The sequence below is a fragment of the Schistocerca cancellata genome, chromosome 9 (genome assembly GCF_023864275.1).
Source record: "Schistocerca cancellata isolate TAMUIC-IGC-003103 chromosome 9, iqSchCanc2.1, whole genome shotgun sequence".
NCBI lineage: Eukaryota > Metazoa > Arthropoda > Insecta > Orthoptera > Acrididae > Schistocerca > Schistocerca cancellata.
In genome coordinates this window covers 199,535,367-199,554,083 of record NC_064634.1, presented here as the reverse complement: position 1 = coordinate 199,554,083, position 18,717 = coordinate 199,535,367, and the positions used below count along the sequence as shown (strand labels likewise).

At 43.7% G+C, this 18,717-nt stretch overlaps 1 protein-coding gene across 1 annotated transcript in view; it reads right to left on the bottom strand.

Annotated features, from left to right (window-relative positions):
• Positions 1-18,358, bottom strand: part of LOC126100419 (poly [ADP-ribose] polymerase) — a 105,639-nt gene extending 87,281 nt beyond the window's left edge. The window contains exons 1-3 of the mRNA XM_049911021.1: positions 18,153-18,358; positions 15,721-15,862; positions 8,729-8,904 (exon numbers count right to left, since the gene is read on the bottom strand). Of these exons, the coding sequence (XP_049766978.1) occupies positions 8,729-8,904; positions 15,721-15,862; positions 18,153-18,266 (432 nt within the window). The 5' untranslated portion in view covers positions 18,267-18,358. The remainder of the gene's footprint in view (positions 1-8,728; positions 8,905-15,720; positions 15,863-18,152) is intronic.
• Between the last annotated feature and the right edge of the window lie 359 nt (positions 18,359-18,717).

Below are 18,717 nucleotides of genomic sequence, written 5' to 3'. Positions count from 1 at the left end.
TGAGACAACTTTCGACACCTCTACCTCGGGTAGTAAGCACAGTGCCACCCCACAAGGGGTTACGGACATTAAAATCTCCCCAAAGTTGGAAAGGTTTAGGGAGTTGTTGAATCAGTGCACCCAACGTGTTCAGGGGTATTGCACCATCTGGAGGAAGATATATGTTGCCGACAGTTATTTACTGTGTCGTCCTTATCCTGACAGCCACAGCTTCAAGAGAGATTCGAAGGGGCACAGTTTCACTAAATACCGAGTTCAGGACATAGACACAAACTTCACCTGACACTATTATTAATAGTCACTACATTCTTTTAATATCCCCTATAGCCGTGAAGGGCAAGGGTTCGTATTGCTGGGAACCAGGTTTCCTGGAGGACAATGCAGAAAGCAGGTGTAAAGCTTAACAGTTGCTGTAGCTCAGCCAGGTGGTGGAAAGAACTGCCATAATTCCATTGGAGGATGACCTTGTGAGGCTGGGAAGGCATGAAGCATGCAAGGAGACAGATTAGACCTCAGGGTCACCTGCTGCCCCCAACTGAGTATTTGTATCCATTCCTACTGTGGATGAGGCATCAGTGAGATCCAGGTCCTCAGGTGATACTGACATATCCTCATCTGAAGGTCCAGAATTGGTAGGGAGTGGTGGTGTTGGGGGGGCCACCGGAGGGTCCTTTTTCTTAGCAGATTTCTTTGTTTGCTTGCCCTCTCGCTTCTCTTTAGGGGCTTGCTGGGAGGACTTCTTTAAGTAGCTTCAGGTGCAGAGGAAGACCGTGAAGCTCTTTGTCCAGCACCTTTTGGCTCTTTTAGCCACTGGCAAGTGTCCATTGTGGCATTAGTGGACACCTTGGGAGAGAGGGGTCCCAAGGGAACCCTTCCGCACGAGAGGAGTCTGAGGAGGCTGCTGTTTCTCCGGCTGGGGGAAGGGGACTGATGTCCCCTGTGTTTGGGGGGGCCCTTGCTCCCAAAGTAGGTATTTTGGGAGCAACAGAAGGAGCCTTCACCCTACCACGAAGGGGGCAGATGCATTCTGGAGGCCCAGAGGGCCCACTGTTCGTGGCAGAGTGTGGTCCGACTGGTACTTGTGATGGTGGTAATGTAGCTGTAGTGTAGGTGGATGTCAACCAAACGGGGTGTAATCGTTCAAATTTACGTTTAGCCTATTAGTAAGTCCAGGTCTTGTACTCCATGATTTTCTGCTCCTTTTGGGGCACTGTGCAGTCTAGCGAGCAGGCGGAGTGCTGCTCCGAGCAGTTGATACAAGTGGGAGGAAGCGCACAGGGAGTATCTGGATGCGGTGGAGGTCCGCAGTCTCGACACGTGGCATCGTAAGTGCAGTGGGAAGATGTGCGCGAATTTCCAGCACTTCCAGCACCGCATAGGGGGAGGGACATATGGTTTAACGTCACGGCAGTAAACCATCACCTCGACCTTTTCAGACAATGAATCACCCACAAAGGCCAAGATGAAAGCACCAGTAGCAAACCTGTTGTCTTTGGGTCTCCTGTAAACGCACCAGATCAAATGAACAACTCGCCGTTCTACAGTGGCGTGGAGCTCGTTGTCAGACTGCAAGAGGTGGTCACTGTGGAAAATAGTCCCCTAGACCATGCTGAGGCTTTTATGGGGAGTGGCGGAAACAGGAATATCACTCAGTCACAAGCGAGTAACGCCCGGGATTGGGCTGGGAAAGCTGTCTGAATCAAGACTGCACTGCTTCTCATCTTGGACAGTGCTGTCACTTCCCCAGACTTATCCCCAAGATATTCAACAAAAAACTGAGGCTTCATAAGTACAAAGAAGTCCCCATCCATTCTGCTACAGACTAAATACCGAGGCGAATATGGCTCTCTTCTTTCTGTAGACCTAGGTTCCTCCCATGGGGTAGCAAGGGGGAGAAACGATTTAGGGTCACATCTGTCAGCACTGTACTCCATCTTGCCCTTCTTAGAGTGTGTTGGTGCCGTACAGTCACCAGCAAGGAATGACAGTCTTCTTTGTTGCAGGTCATCTGCCCTGATGTACCCACTCCGATCAGGGGCTCTCCCCACAGGCACCACCCAGCCACAGTAAAGGCCACCTGGCATGATGGCCGTTGCCGGGAGTCCTGATGCCCTACGAAGGCAGGCACCTACTCATCGGCATATGTGGAGAGTTTATAGCTCAGGCATCAGCAGTGCGATCCCTGTATGGTCAGGGGGGTTCCACCAAATGGGTACATGTCGGCCCCACCACAACGGACTGGCTACCGTGCTGGATACTGGGCCCAGAGAAATCCAATGGGGGCGAAAGAGGACAGGAGGCAACAAAAGAAGATGACATATCCCGGGAAGCGTCCTCGCTCAAATAATTGGAATTGCAAGTGGAGATGCAAGGCCATGACAAGAGGTTGAGGCGATCAAATCTAAGGGCACTATGGATAACTCATGCACCACGTAAGGTGTCCTTCCCCATATGGCCTGCACTTCTGTAGAATTTGAAAAGTGGCAGGTCAAACCATAAAATGGGACCTGAACTTATAGGGCCAAAAAGTGAGATACTCCTTTTAGTCAACTCTTCAGACAGGCATGGCTACTTTGGGCCTATTCCAACACCCGGACCCACAGAAGGGGGGAGAGGGGGGGGAGGGGAGATATAGGAGCAAGAGTTGCTGTATTAACATAGACAGTTCAACGTAAGAAAGTGGCCTACCTAAAGGGAGGTAGACATTGGGAACAGTGACTACCGGAGTCATTTGCACTCTAACCACTATTGCTTCCAGGTTGATACGCAGGGGATCCAGTCACTAATGATATCAGCAAGAACCGAAGTGCAGACGCCTCCAGAAGCTATCTCGGAGCCAGCATGCTTCCGACAGAATGCCCGATAACCATGAAACACTGGAGAGTGGCCAGCACAGAAGTGAGTTTCTTGAAGAGAAAGACAGAATGGAGAATAGGAGGAAACAAGGCATTGTATTTCCAGTACGTGACAATATCTATTGCAATTCCACTGGATTATCATGTAGCGAGATGGTTGGTTGGTTGGTTGGTTGGTTGGTTTAGAAGGGGGGGGGGGGGGGGGGGGATCAAACTGCTATATCATCAGTCCCTCGTTCAGATTAAGATAATTCCACAAGGGTGGGAATAAAATAATCGAGACATACAAAAACCTGATGGAAGAAAAGAGAAAACCACAAGAATGACAGAAGGGCAACAAACACTAAAATGGAAAGAAGGGGAGGGGGGGGGGGGGGAATCGGACAAGAAAACCACAGAGAAATGCAAGATACATGTCGAAGAGATCACAACAAGAGAGCAGATAACCATGGCTGGCTGACCATAAGAATAAGAAGGAGATGCCAGCCATTCTGCAAAGCACTAGGATGGAGGACAGAGGGATAAAAGACATGCACTAAAACTTAGATCAAATGATAAAACCCACAAATATAAAGTAAAACTAAAGCTGCTGTTGAGGCATTGTCTACCAACACGGAAGGTAGGGTGCTGGGAAAGTTAAAAGCCCGCTGCAGAGCAGCTAAAAGTGGGCAGTCCAGCAAGAGGTGGATGACCATCATTTGTGAGCCACAGCGACACCAAGGTGGGTCCTCATGGCGGGGGAGGTAACCATGCGTTAGCCACGTATGACCAATGCAGAGTCGGCTGAGGACAACTGATTCCCTGTGAGAGGACTAAATCGAAGACTTCCACACATTCATAGTCTCATTAATGACACGCGGCTTCTTCTATGTATTGTTATGCCATTCTGTCTCCAAAAGCCGAAAAACCATGCTGCGTAAGACAGAACACAGGTCAGTTTCAAGGATGCCCATCTCCAGAAACTGTTTCCACGTAGCCTGTTTGGCCAGCCTGTTGGCAAGTTCATTGCCTGGGATTCTGATGTGTCCTGGGGTCCACACAAACACCTCTGAACGACAGGACCTTTCCAAGGCATAGATGGACTCCTCAATGGATGCCACCAAAGGGTGGCAAGGGTAGCACTGGTTGATAGCTTGTAGGCTGCTCAAGGAGTCAGTACACAGGAGCAATGACCTGCCAGGGCATGAGCGTATGTGCTCAAGAGCACGAGATATGGCCGCCAGCTCTGCAGTGAGAACAATGCAGCCATCTGACAAGGAGTGCTATTCAGTATGTCCTCCATGAACATACGCAAAGCCTACATGACCATCAGCCATCGGTGTAAACCACTTCATGGCCCCAGTACACGTCGAGAATCAAGAGGAAGTGATAACAGAGAGCCGCAGGATTAACGGAGTCCTTAAGGCTGTGCGAAAGGTCCAGAAGAATCTGTGGCCTAGGTGTACACCATGGAGGTGTATGTGAATGGACCTAGAGGAGAGGTGGTAATGGGAAGGGATCCAGTTCAGACAGAAGGGACTGGATGCGAACCACAACCGTAAGCCTTGATCTGGGCCACCGATGCAAGAGATGAAGCGCTGTGGTTGGGAAAAGGAGATGGTAATTCACATGTGCAGGAGAACTACCAATGTGTGCAACATAACTGGCGAGCAGTTGTGCATGCATAACCTTCAATGGGGTGACTCCGACTTCCACCAGGACACTGGTCACTGGACTCATTATAAAAGCTCCCGTCGCTAGGCGAACACAACAGTGGTGCACTGGGTTAAGTAAATGTAACAGTGAGAGTGTCACCGAACTGTAAACCAGACTTCCCTAGTCAAGGCAGGATTGGACAATGGCTCTGTAGAGCTGCAGCAGCGTAGAGCAATCTGAACCCCAGTTGGTGTTGCTGAGGCAGTGGAGGACATTGAGGTGTTGTCGGCACTTCCGCTTAAACTGACGAAGGTGAGGTGACCAAGTAAATCAGGCATCGAAAACCAGTCCTAAGAATCGATATGTCTCCATTATAGTGAGTGGATCATCATTAAGGTAAAGTTCTTCTCCTGGATGAACAGTGCGACACTGACAGAAATGCATGACACACGACTTCACGGCTGGAAACAGGAAGCCGTGGGCTAGAGCCCGTGACTGTGCATTGTGAATGGCTCCCTGTAAGCAGCACTCAGCAATACCAGTACTGGAGGAGCAGTATGAAATGCAGAAGTCATCTGTATATGGAGGGGAGACCAATGGCTCTACAGCTGCTCCTACACCGTTGATAGCCACTAAAAATACAAAGACACTCAACACGGAGCCCTGCTGAACACCATTCTCCTGAATACGGGGAGGAGGCACTGACTCGGAAAGTGTGGAGCGACAGCAAGTTTTGGATAAAAATCGGGAGCAGGCCCCGGAGACCCCACTCATACAATGTGGCAAGGATATGATGTCAGGTCGTGTCATATGTCAAACATGATGGCAACCAGACATTTGCATCTGGAAAAGACTATTCGGATGGCAGACTCTAGGTACACAACATTATCAGTGGTAGAGCGACTCTGGCGGAAGCCACCCTAACACGGAGCCAGTAGGCCACGTGACTCCAACACTTAACCCAACTGCAGACACACCATACGTTCCAGCGGCTTAGAAAGAAAGTTGGTGAGGCTGATGTGTCGATAGCTATCAACACCACGAGGGTTTTGACCGGGTTTGAGCACAGGATTGATGGTGCTCTCTCGCATTTGCGATGGAAAGATGCCATTGCACCAGATACGGTTGAAGATGATGAGATGTCGCTTGTAGCGAGACGAGAGATGTTTAATCATCTGACTGTGGATCTGATCCGGCCCAGGAGCTGTGTCGGGGCAATGTGCAAGGGCACTGAGGAGCTCCCACTCTGTAAATGAGGAGTTATAGGGTTCACTGTGGCATGCAGTGAACAAGAGGACTTTCCTTTCCACCTGCCATTTGCGGGTGCGAAAGGCTGGAGGGTAATTCTCTGACGCAGAGGCTCATGCATAGTGCTCAGCAAAGTTATCGGCAATCGCGTTTGCATCAGTAGATAACACGCCATTGATGTTAATGCCACGGACACCTGTTGGGATCTGGTACCCAAAAGGACGTCTGATCTTCGTCCAGACTTATGAAGGTGATGTATGGCACCCAATGGTCGACATATACCTCTCCCAACACTACTGTTTCTGTCGTTTTATAAACTGGCGAACGTGTGCACAGAGCTGCTTAAAGACTATTAGGTGCTCTAGGAAAGGGTGCCGCTTATGTAGCTGCAGAGCTCGCTGACACACTTTAATTGCCTTAACGACTTCTGGCGACCACCAAGGGACTGTCTTCCACTGTGGGCCCCCTAAAGAACAAGGGATCCCATTTTCCGCTGCAGAAGCGATCGTTATAGTGACCTGCTCAATGACAACATCAATGGCACCATGCGAGGGAGATTCAGCAGTGACAGTAGAGGTGAAGGATTCCCAGCCTGCCTTGTTTAAAGCCCATCTGGTTAGGCGCCCATGTGCATGATGCCCGGGGAGTGACAGGAAGACGGGGAAGTGGTCACTACCACACAGATTGTTATGTGCTCTCCAGTAGATAGATGGGAAAAGGCCAGGACTGCAAACAGAGATCAATGGTTGAATACATGTCATGTGCTGCACTGAAATGTGTGGGTGCACCTGTATTTAAGAGGCAGAGGTCGAATTGCGACAGTAAATTTTCTACCTCTGCCAGTAAGCATGGCGCCATCCCGCAAGGGGTTATGGGTGTTAAATCTCCCAAAAGCAGGAAAGGTTTAGTCAGTTGAATAATCAGTGCAGCCAATACGTTCAGGGATACTGCACCATCTGGGGGAAAATATACATTGTGACTTATTTCCTGTGTCGTCCTTATACTGACAGCCACAGGCTCACTACTTACTGAGTTCAGGAAATAGACGAACTTCACCTGACACTATTATAGTCGCTACTGTTCCTGTAATATCCCTTACTGCTGGGAACTAGATTTCCTGGAGGGGAATGCAGAAAGCAGGTGCAAAGCTCAACTGTTGCTATAGCTCATCCACGTGGTGGAAAAAACCACTGCAATTCCACTGGAGGATTACGTGATCATGAGACTGGCAAGTCACAAGACAATGAGGCAGTCTACACCTCAGGGCCACCTAATGCCACCAGATGAGTGCCTGTGCAATCCACATCCATTGTGTTTGAGGGCCCAACAAGATCTAGGTCCTTAGCAGATGCCAGAATCTCCACTTCATCTTCAGACACAGAGCTTGTAGGTAGTGTTGTTCTTGTCGTCGTCGTCGTCACTGCAGTGCCTTGGTTCTTGAGGGGTCTTTTTCGTTTTACGTTTCTCTTGCTGTTCCTAAGGTTCGCCTGGCTGGGAGGGCTTCACTGATTCCGTCTCAGGGACTGAGGAGGACCGTGAAGCCCTATGACCAGCTACCTGTGGTTGCTTCAGCCAATGGTGGGTGTCAGCTTTGAAACTGGTAGGAACCTGGGAAGGGAGTGACCTAAGGGATCCCTTCCTGGCAAGAGGAGCCGAAGAAGACTTACACTTCTCTGGCTGAGAAGTGAGGACTGACGTCCCTGATGGTCGGGGGGGGGGGGGGGGAGGTGTGTTTCTCCTGAAGTAGGTTGTGTAGGAGCAACAGGGAGGAAAGAACCACCTCCTCCCCCCCCCCCCCCCCACCACCACCATCAAAGGGGCAGGTAGTCTGACAGCTCTGAGACCAACTGTATGCGGCAGAACGGAAAATGGTAGAACTGTTGTCATAGTGGAGGCGTAGGTTGACATATGTACAGGATGTAGCCTCTCATGTTTTCTCTTAGCCTCAGTGTAGGTCAGTCGGTCCACGGCTTTGTATTAAATTATTTTTCTTTCTTTCTGGAGAATCCTGCAGTCTGGCGAGCAAGGCGAATGTGGGCAGGGGGGAGGGGGAGGAGACGATTTGGGGTCATATTTCTTAGCACTGAAGTTAGAACTTGACCGCTTTGAGACTGCTGGTGTTTTCCCACCAGCAGGAGATGACATACTATGTTTCATGGCGTGTCATCTGCCCTGATGCCACCCACTCCGACCAGGGCCCTCCCTAAGGGTGCCTCCCAGCCACAGTAAAGGCCACCTGGCAGGATGGTCATTGCCAGGACTCCCTATGTCCCAGGGTGATGGCCGTCTACTCCTTGGCATACATGGGTAGTTAATGAAGCATGCATCAGCAGAGTGATCCCTGTGTGGTCAGGGGGCTACAACCAACAGGGTACATGGCAGCCCCACCACAACAGACTGGCTACCATGCTGGATATCAGGCGCAAATGAGCTAAGAAGTACATCATCGACAGCACAGAAAGTGATACTGCACCGAGGATGGAGGAAAACGCACATAGGAGTGTGACCTCACCCAACAGCTGGAGAATGAGCTTAAGGGCAGATCCACGTTGACGAAGGATGTGAGAGGTCTGAGCACGTGATTGACACTATGTACCATGTAAGGAACCCTTACCCAATTGGCTTGCTCTTCAGGAAAATTTTTAAAAATGGAGGTCAAACCCTACAGGGGACCATCACATAAAGGCTGAAACATGTGAGACTCCTTTTAGTCGCCTCTTACAACAGGCAGGAATACCTCGGGCCTATTCTAACCCCCGAATCCACAGGTGGGAATTCACAAAGGGCTCTGATGCTCCTTCAACTTGGTGCCCCAAGTGGCCACTTGCGCCGTAAACTTGCCCTGTGAATACATTGAGTAGCTTGTGGTTTTTTGCTGACAAGTTGCTGAATGTATTCCAATCAACAATTCCAGGAAACTAAATTTTCTTTTTGCTTATGGTTCTGGAAAAACTTAAGCTTCAGATGACCCAAAGATATTCACTACTTACCTTATCAATCTTTGTATCACAACCTCGACATGTGGCCCTACTGGACTTTGCATACTCCACAGTAAAATCACTGAATTCTCCACCAACAGCAGACTTCCTTTTGCTTGGTTTGCCCTTACCAGACTTTGCTGTACCAGGACTCGCACTAGCACTGCTACCGCTTCCACCACCAGAAGCTGAAATACAAGAAAATGTTATTTAGTTTTAAATTACAGCTTCCAGTTTGCTTATTATATGCCATCTGTAATACAATTAAAACAAATTTTTGATCAGTTTAAAAACAATTGACATTTATAGGTTACACCTTTTGATTTTTAAAAAATTCAGTATACAGGGAGTTTCTTCTATGAGTCATTATATGCTTCCAATTCTAGATCCGTTGGAATCTTCTTCATTTCTCTAGATCTTTCGTATCTTATCATAACCCCTCATTTCGTCCAAATGCTTTATCTTCCTACTTTCATACTGTATTTTCTTTACCCTTGTAATTTATCTGCACTTTCCCTCTTCTCTCTACAGTCTTCCACCACTAGTCTTGCTTTCCTTTCCAGCAGGGTCACACAAGCCGAACAGGACTCAACAGAGAAGCCTGACAAATAGTGTGACATAGAACAGGAGAGGAACTCTATAGGTATAGGGAAGCTAACCATCAAGTGCTTTAAGCTCCAAGACAAAATGCTGGTCCCTCCAGTCTAGAGTTTGGGAGTGGGGCTAACAAACCCCACCTATTAAAACAGAATTATTGCGGATACTGCACACTGGCCTTGGAAGGATGCAAATTACAAGCCAACTAAAAGGCAAAGAAAAAGATTAACAAGAAATAAAACTGATAACACACCCACCTGGAATGTGCGGCCACTTAAAGAGACGCAAGAAATTAGAGAAGAAATGCCGAGTTAAATAGCTGCACTACAAGACATATGACGGAAAGGAGAGGTTTGTTTTGTTTTGCTTTAGGGCGCAAAAAACAACTGGGGTCATAAGTGCCCAAGTCAAAACTATAGAACATGAAGACAGAGTGGAGGTAAAAAACGACTATATGTCAAGTCCCAATAGACATAAGAGAAGACAGCTAAAAACAGGCACATGGAGAAAGGGCTAAAAAAGTCACCATACAGAAACAGGTCCAAAACTAAAAATTAAATGGCCTTCGCCATATTGCTTGGAAGAGATACGGAATGGTTGCATTGGGATACAGGTCATCATGGTACCACCTTTCTTATACACAGCTCAATGAAGGTAAATATAATTAGCTTCAAAGCAGTTAATTGACATGTTGTCTTCTTTGGTATTTAGGGAAAATTTTTCAATGTTACAATGATGTGTGTCTATGCCAATACAGAGGAATCATATTGAGGGGAGAAGGATGCATTTACTCCAAACTGGAGGAGAAAATATGCGAAGTTCATAGGCTTGATGCAAAAATGATCCCTGGGGATCTGAAAGCAAAACTTGGTAAACAAGAAATGCACAAGAACATAATATTGTGTGGTTATAATTAAAGTGCAGCTACTTACAGAAGTCCAATGTGGGCTGTAATTACCATATGGCAGCAAAACTTGGTAGATATTGTTAATGCAGAACCAATTAACATTTGGAGAGAGAGAGAGAGAGAGAGAGAGAGAGAGAGAGAGAGAGAGAGAGAATAGTTTGAATTTTAGCCACTAGCTGTGAATCTGTTGCTGCACAGCATCCTGTCAACGTCTCCAGTGCTCATATTGGACAAACTAGGTAGGTGGCAGTTAATAACACCAATATTATGCCTTTCTCACTTGTTTGACCTTTTCTGCCAATGTCCCATTCCTAATCTATTACATATGGAAACATTTCTGTAGGTCTTTCTTGCACTGACCACACCAGCTTTTCACCTGGTGGCGAAAATAAGAAGTAATTTTTTTCCAGCGAAAACTGGTTCCACATTAGAACAGCTACTGCTGTCATATGTTAATTACAGCCCACACTGCACCTCTATGAGTACCTGCACTTCAATTATAACCAGCTGGTAGGAAAAGAAAGCCAGCATCTAGTCAGTAACGATAATGGAGTAGGGGTGATGGAATTGACCAATGGTAAGGAAAGGACAAAGATAAGCACATGGCATCCCAGGAAAGATACAAAGAAGTGTACTTGGTAACTGCCCGACAGTTACCACGAAAACCATGTGATCACATATGCATGGCAGGCATCGGTTATTAGCTGTCAAGGGGCAGACAGAGACACAGCTCATAACTTGGTGTGGGTCAGATGCAGATGGAACATAGATACAGCAAGAAAGAGAGTAGGGAAAAGTGAAACAAGGTAGAAAATCTATGAATTAAAGAAAAGCATGAAGAACACAAGAAGAAATCGGAAGAGATTACTGAGACAAGAAAGAACACATGGAAAGAAGGAGATATGGAAAATAAGTTGGGGATACTGAAAACAGTCAGTTTGACCATGGAAGTGGTAATGTGGAAGATAGAATACCTAAGAACAGCAAAATTTTTCAATGAGGATTATGCAAGACAGATAAGACGCAAGACAAAGAATGCTGCAGAGGGAAACTGAATATCTTTACACTAGTCCTTAAATGGCCTAACCCTCCCCAAAACTAACGGTCTGTGCCTAGCTAACATGACATTAAAATGTGTCAGTTCGCTTAAGACAATGTAGAAAGTTGGCAACAACAATGTCTGCGAGATTAATTAACTCTAGTAACATTAACATGTATCAAATACACACACAAAAATGTGTGTTCCAATAACCACACACACACACACACACACACACACACACACACATATTCAATGAATAGTGTGTCACAGCACAATAACTGGGTTGTTCTATTATGGACATGCATATGGATGAGCAGGTGCAAGTCTCTCTGCCTTTACAGATTGTGTATTGCAAACTTTGAAAACTGGCTACCATGGCATTTATAGTACTAAAAAGTGGGGAACCTACTTAAATTCAACAACAGTGTAGTATACATTATTTCCACTGTCTTTTTTAAAGCCAATTTTCAGCATAGTCCAGCAATCAAGATAGGAGACTTCAAGAACAGAGAATCTGAGGGTGATGAAGGTGAAGGAGACTGTTACATACTGAAATACAAAAATACTGAAACTATCCTAACTTTCAAAATTATTAGTTCCTTCCTTACAAAGGAAAGAGGGATACACTGGGAGAAGTTGGGGCAAAAACCACATCGGAATGCAAATCAGTACTACAAGCATCAACGTTTGTCAATTATTCTAGATCAACAATGTGTCCTCTGCTGGATCAAGAAATTAAGGCACAAACTTGATCTGACCACTCAACCACAGCTGCTACACAAGAAGTGGAATCACAGTAACATTTATACACTCGCAGTGCACTAGTGCAACTGGATCAGCACCTGCTCCAAGACTGCCCAGGAGTCTAGCCTACATACTGAAACATCCAGTCTTTTAATCAAAATATCCACGGGTGTACTGCCGGTCTACAGTGCCCGTTTGACACTGTAGACTGGCAGTACACCCGTGGATATTTTGATTATCAAATACGCCGGGAGAAACTCAAGAATCACATCCAGTCTTTTAATATTAAATTAACCACATAAGAACAACTCAGCATTTGTAGTTTGCTGAACACACATCTGCTAGGAACAATTAAAAAGGGTGAAAATTTATGCTCAGTCTCATAACAAGAGATAAAACAAAGAGAAAAGTGTCATCAATCTGTCACGCATAAATGACGGCAATCCAACAAAAATGGGAAGTGCTATGAGCATGCATTAAAAAATACTGTACACCAAGGGCACCCATATAATAGTTTGTGGGGTAGGGCAGCGGGGGGAGGGGGCAGCTACACCTGAAGTTATGGAGTATTTTGAATATTTCGGAACACAAATGGCGACAAGTTTGTTAAAAACCTATGTAATACCAACTTATAAACAATTTTCTTGAAACAATAACAGATGACTATATTATTTTTTCCTTTAAAACACTGACATTTTTCTTTATGAGAAAAGACAGAAAAATTTACATAAGGCATGGCAGTCCTAAATGTAAAAGTTATTTGCCTTAAGATTCTGAACTGGTTTTGGGGAAAGTTGGCAAAAGTGGAAATAAGTAAGATATTCCACACCATAAGCAGCAATTTATTATAGACAGGGTGGCACAGTAACAGAAAGCACTAATGAGAATTTTGAATCCTCAGGACTGCATGCATCTGGCACTTGTGGCCAGCAGCAATTAAATGAGTTGTCGGATAGTGTGTGATAACAATCAATGAGTGTAAACCACAATGTTTGGAAACTAAGTGAATTGACATGTCACTGTGTTACACTGGCAATGGTGAACAATTTGCTTGTGATGCTGAGAGCTTCGATTTAAGGAATTAAGTTACAACGTTTGAAATGTCAGTTCGCAAACAATTTTAATCAGACTACAGCTCAGTCAACAACATAATGTACTGCATTATGCGACAGATAATTGAGTTTGTTTATCATGTATGATCTTTGTTGAACTACATGAAATAACAAAACACTGATATGAAAACAGCAACACCAAAGATTGTGGAACGAGCTGTCAGCTTTGACTTGCGACATCAAAATCGCAGATACGCTTATACAAGGGATTACTGGAGACTGGGGTATCAGCTGTCCACTTTGACCAATGACATCATCACTGTGCCGAAAACTCATTTCGAGTGTAACCTATCTAATATGACCACCAAAAACTCTATCATAATATTGCACAAATACGAACAACACACGAATCAATTCAGGTGCTAAGCCCGATGCAATTAGTGGGGCAACAATGGAAAATGGGATTTTGGGTGGGGATAAACTGAGAACAATAAAAACACCAAGAAGCAACCTTCTGCAAAAAATAAAACCCAACAAAATCCTACAAACATACCATCATGGTATCCCAAACTCTAGTGAACCTATACTGCTCACCCACTAGATCTGGATACCAATAACCCCCTCCCCCCCCCCCCCCCCCAAAAAAAAAAAAAAAAAAAAAAAAAAAAAAAAAAAAAAAAAAAAAATACAAAGCTGGTATCCCAGTCTCCAGTTAACCTACTTAGCACAGCCCCAGATAAGGATACCAACAACACAAACTGCTAGAGCACACAATCTCTTCATACACTGCGCCATTTCACTTCCACTCCAAAACAACAACACAGCTCGATGACATCACACAACATGATGCAGCACAGTACAACTGTCATGGGTGAAAGAGGGGTGGTATCCTGCGACCAAGTATGCCCCAAGAAACCCACAATTATGTACATAAACACATATACCATAATACAATAAAAAGCCATAAAATGTTTACAAACAAAATTCAGACACCAAATAAATCTAGTGACAGCAGAAGTACGTTGTTAACCTCTTCAATGGCCACCACAGGATCCCTGATCAATCTCCTATCCTGTCTATGAATGTAGTAGTTCTCACACTCACAATTAAACTGAATAACTGTAGGAATTCAATCTTTGTCAACATACTGTACTCACTGTCACATGCATGTCATTACAGAAGCACTTGATTCCACCTGTGTGCTTTGACCCACGACATCATAAATATGGTGGAAACGGCTAGTGCCAGCATATACAATATGGCGACAATGATGTCACTATAGACACTTGCCAACAAACACACAAAAATAGAAATTACACAATAACCTCTCACTCCAAAAAGAAAATGAAACTATACAAACAACCACGGAAAGTGGGGGTTTCCGGCAGCGACAAGCTAAATATACAATAACAAAAAAACAATGCATTGTCTCAAAAGAATAATATAAAAAAACTTAAATTGCAACATTCTGCTAAACCAACAAAACTACACCAATCTGACATTTCCCTTGACCTACATCGCTCAACTGCAACTATCGATACCAAAAAACCAAACACATACAACCCCAAAAAGTGGAACCAAAACCCCAATACCCTATATTAACACAACCAATCTACCATAAATACACAACAGACAAAACATCACAATTACTATAGAACACATCCAAACGAAAAATTACATACCTCCAGCAGTACCACCTAGTCTGGCCAGTGCTGCCCCCCCCCCCCCCCCAACACACACACACACACCAAAAACAAAAAAAATCTTCACTGTCATACCCATTCCTAACTATAAAGCAATAAATTCCATTTCATTCCAGGGAAAAAAAAAAAAAGACAGCTTAGTAAACCACCGAAAACACTTCCACAACCCATGTCACCACACCAACTAACTAAACTCAAAACCACATTAGCACAACAACCAAAACTCAAATGAACGCAATACCACATGTTAAACTCAACACATTCAGATACACCAACAGATGAAACTAAGTACAACATGACACCTAAAAACACAACCAACTCAAAAACACTGTGCCGTAGTGACATCACACACAACAACATTATGTCATGGGTCAAAGCAGAGGGCAGAATCTGACACTCCCATTGAATTCTTTGTCATATTCATAATGGAAAACATAAAATAAAATCTCCAACCATACTCAATAATAAATCCAAAACAGAAAAAGAATCTATTGCCCAAAACTGCAAACATAAAAATAACTTACTAACGAACTGCCGCAAACTCTTCAAATATTCTCACAAACAGTACTCAAGAAGCCCAGTGAATTATTAACAGACTCATAAACAATACAGAAACAAACATCCCACACTAAAGACTGCCACCGCATACTCTAAGACGACCCCTGTAAACAATCCATTTTCCTAGGATTTATCACAACACAGCCGTATTGCAAACTTCAGCTGACTATGTGAACATGTGAACTCATTTTATTCCATGGTGTTGGCTTTTAAATTTACAAGTGGATTTTGCAGTCAAAAACTTTTGCAAAACGGGAAAAATATAGCTACAACGTTGATAAAGGCATGCCTTGAAACAGCTGCTCCATACAGGTTGTGCAAGACCTGACTTACACTATTATCGAGCACACACAGTAAAAAACAATGAATACAATACTCTATGGATAGTTTTTAGCACTTACCAATTTTTTGCTTAATTTTTTCTTGATCTTCCCACCTCAAAGAGTCAATGTGTGCTATGTCACCAATTGATTTTGGTCTCTGCTTCACAAAGAAGCAAGCAAAATGATACCAATTTGGTTGCTTCCCATCAAACATTGGTGACTGCAAAATATAAAATGAGTTAAACTTGAAAAAGAAACAGATTATAAAAATAAACTTTAGTAACATACAAAATAACTCCAGCCACTGTAGTGACCACTTACAGACAAAACATTAGGAGGATCAAGAGCTACTTGTCGCAAACTACACTCTAAGTTCATAACACAACTGAAGCACCACGATTACAAACAAAGATAAGGATACAACGGTAAAGTTCATGAGTTATCATTACGTTCTGAGATCCGGGTGGTAATACAGTGTCTGTCACACAGTTTCTGCAGATGTTGTGTCTTATTGCTGAAAACCTTCAGGGTCACGTTTGTGACAACAACATGAGAATAACGAGAGTTCCTGTGGCTCAAACCATGGACATATATATATCTGGCACTGTCGGCGTGCATGAGGTGGCCAACCTAGGTGGTATTGCCGGAGTCTTTTGTAGGCAAGTAAGGTTTGTTTTGGTTTTATTTCATAGAAACCGTGATGTTTTTTGTGTTGTATATTTATGACGAGTCAGTTGGGTTTTAACTGATGTAGTGAATATGGCGTATCTGGGTTTTTGAATTGTTGGGGATTTGGTTCCACTTTTTGGAGTTGTAGGTGTTAGTTTTTTGGTATTGATAGCTGTGGGTTGAGCTATTCAGGTCAAAGGAAATGTCCGATTCATGTGGTTTTGTTGGTGTAGTGGAATGCTGTTTTTTAAATATTTTTGGATATTGTTTGTTTTGGGGTGGTGCAGTGTTTTTTTTTTATTGTTTTATATTTAGCTTGCCCAGCCCTAAACCCCCAATATTCCTTGGTTGTCCCATTAGTTACATTTTATTTTTGGAGTGAGACATTATCGTGGCACTTCTGTAGTATCCATTTATCTTGTGATATCTGTTTGCAAGAAGGCGAAATCTTATTTGTGTGTGTGTGTGTGTGTGTGTGTGTGTGTTCTTACATCTTTACCACTACCAACTAAAATACAATTGTTTACTTCTTTGCACATTATTTTGCCCTGCTATGATTGTTAAAAAGGGTCCTTTTTATTTTAAGTCTAGTAATGAAATTATTCATCCCACAAACTGCAAGAACTTGATTACAGCCTGTCCAAGAATTTGATTCGCTCATTAATAACTTCTGTGGCAAATTTCCAACCAACAAAATAGTTGTCACTATCCACAGTTTGAAATTCTAAAACAAAATCCACCATAATGGAGTGGGGCCTACTCTTACTAACATCAATAATGCTAATTTCACTGCACACATGAGAAGAAGACACTGATAGCACCTAATGTTACTTCAGATATGTGGCACTTGCTCTACAGATATAATGAAGCTTAGCACATGGAATAATAGTTGGATTTACCCTATCAACAATCTAAATAAAAATAAATGGTTCAGGGCCCATGAGAACATAAACAAAACATACTTAGGGTAACCTAAGAAGGTTTACAACGAGACCAAAATAAGTAAAAAAAAAGTATAAGAATAATAATGATAAAGAAATCCCGGTAGGACAAAAAAGGCAATGCAGTTTAGACGGCTATCTGAATTTATCTCTGTATGTGCCATAAATCGACATCGTTAATGATAATGGTTATGGGAGGCAGACAGATGCAACACTTCCATGGTCAGCTACGAATCTATTTACTTTCTATATATACCAATGAAACTGGATTATTATGGGCACAATTGTAAAAGAATCCGTTTTACGATGCCAATTATTGTCATTCAATTAATTTTCAATGACAAAGCCACAAATCTCAATTGGCTACACACATCAAATGCTTCCTTTGAAAACAACGCAACTGGTTTACTGATTGCCCGAATTTCCGGCCTGAGTTATTTTCTGCTGTAGGCTACCTAAAATCAACGTAACTTCGAGGGCAGGTAGCATTACGCACAAAAAATGTTATTCTATTACCTGGCAAGGTACAAAAAATGTGGAAGTCTTACCTGCGTTATGGAACACGGGTAAATCAAGAAAGTCTCTGTTAAGCACAGTCTGCCGGTAGTATCGTATCACTAGATCGATTCTATGGGTATAAATTATACGTCATGCGCCTTACGCTGAATCTATTTACACTCGCTACTGTATACAGCAATTGCCATTTATGAATCGTTTTGAGTGTTATCAGCCAACAGTTGAGAGACATACACGCCAACCAAACACTTTTAAGATCTATAAATATTGTTTATACTTAAGGGGCAAGGGTAGAATAGGTCTTGTCAAACCGCAGAAAATTAAAATTTGCGATTAATTTGATGGCGCGAAACAGTTACCTTACACCGCATTGCAACTCCTTACCTGCACCATCACGGCAAGCCGCAGTGTATCTTTTGCTATCGGTGATTTGCATCCCTTGCAGGACGCACGACCACTTTTGGCATATTCAGCACGATATGGATGGTCATCACCCATTTTATTTAGGTAATCTAATTTCTAAGTTCCAACAAGACTTGCTACCGGCGGGCTACACTCAACGTTCAAAAAATCCTCAGACCCTCATAAAGAGATGAATCTTCCCTCAATGCGTAAGTCAAAGATTTATGTACACAAAGATAATTAGAATCCTTGGTCAACAACTCATGCATTTATTATCGGTGCCATTAATATCGGCGGTGCCAGTTGCTGTTGTGGGTAACGGGGAAAACAAGATACTTATTCTCACGTGTATTTGACAACAGATTACAGTTGCAAAAACATGCATGTTTAGCCAACTACAGCTTATATCCGTCTGCTAAAGAGATACAACGAAGTAGTCAGGCAATAACTTTTTATTTCCTTAAGCTTGAAGAACAATCAACTGAAAAATCTAAGTCAATACAAAAATAGCAAAAAAAAAAAAATCAAAGAGTAAAGCAGATTGTCC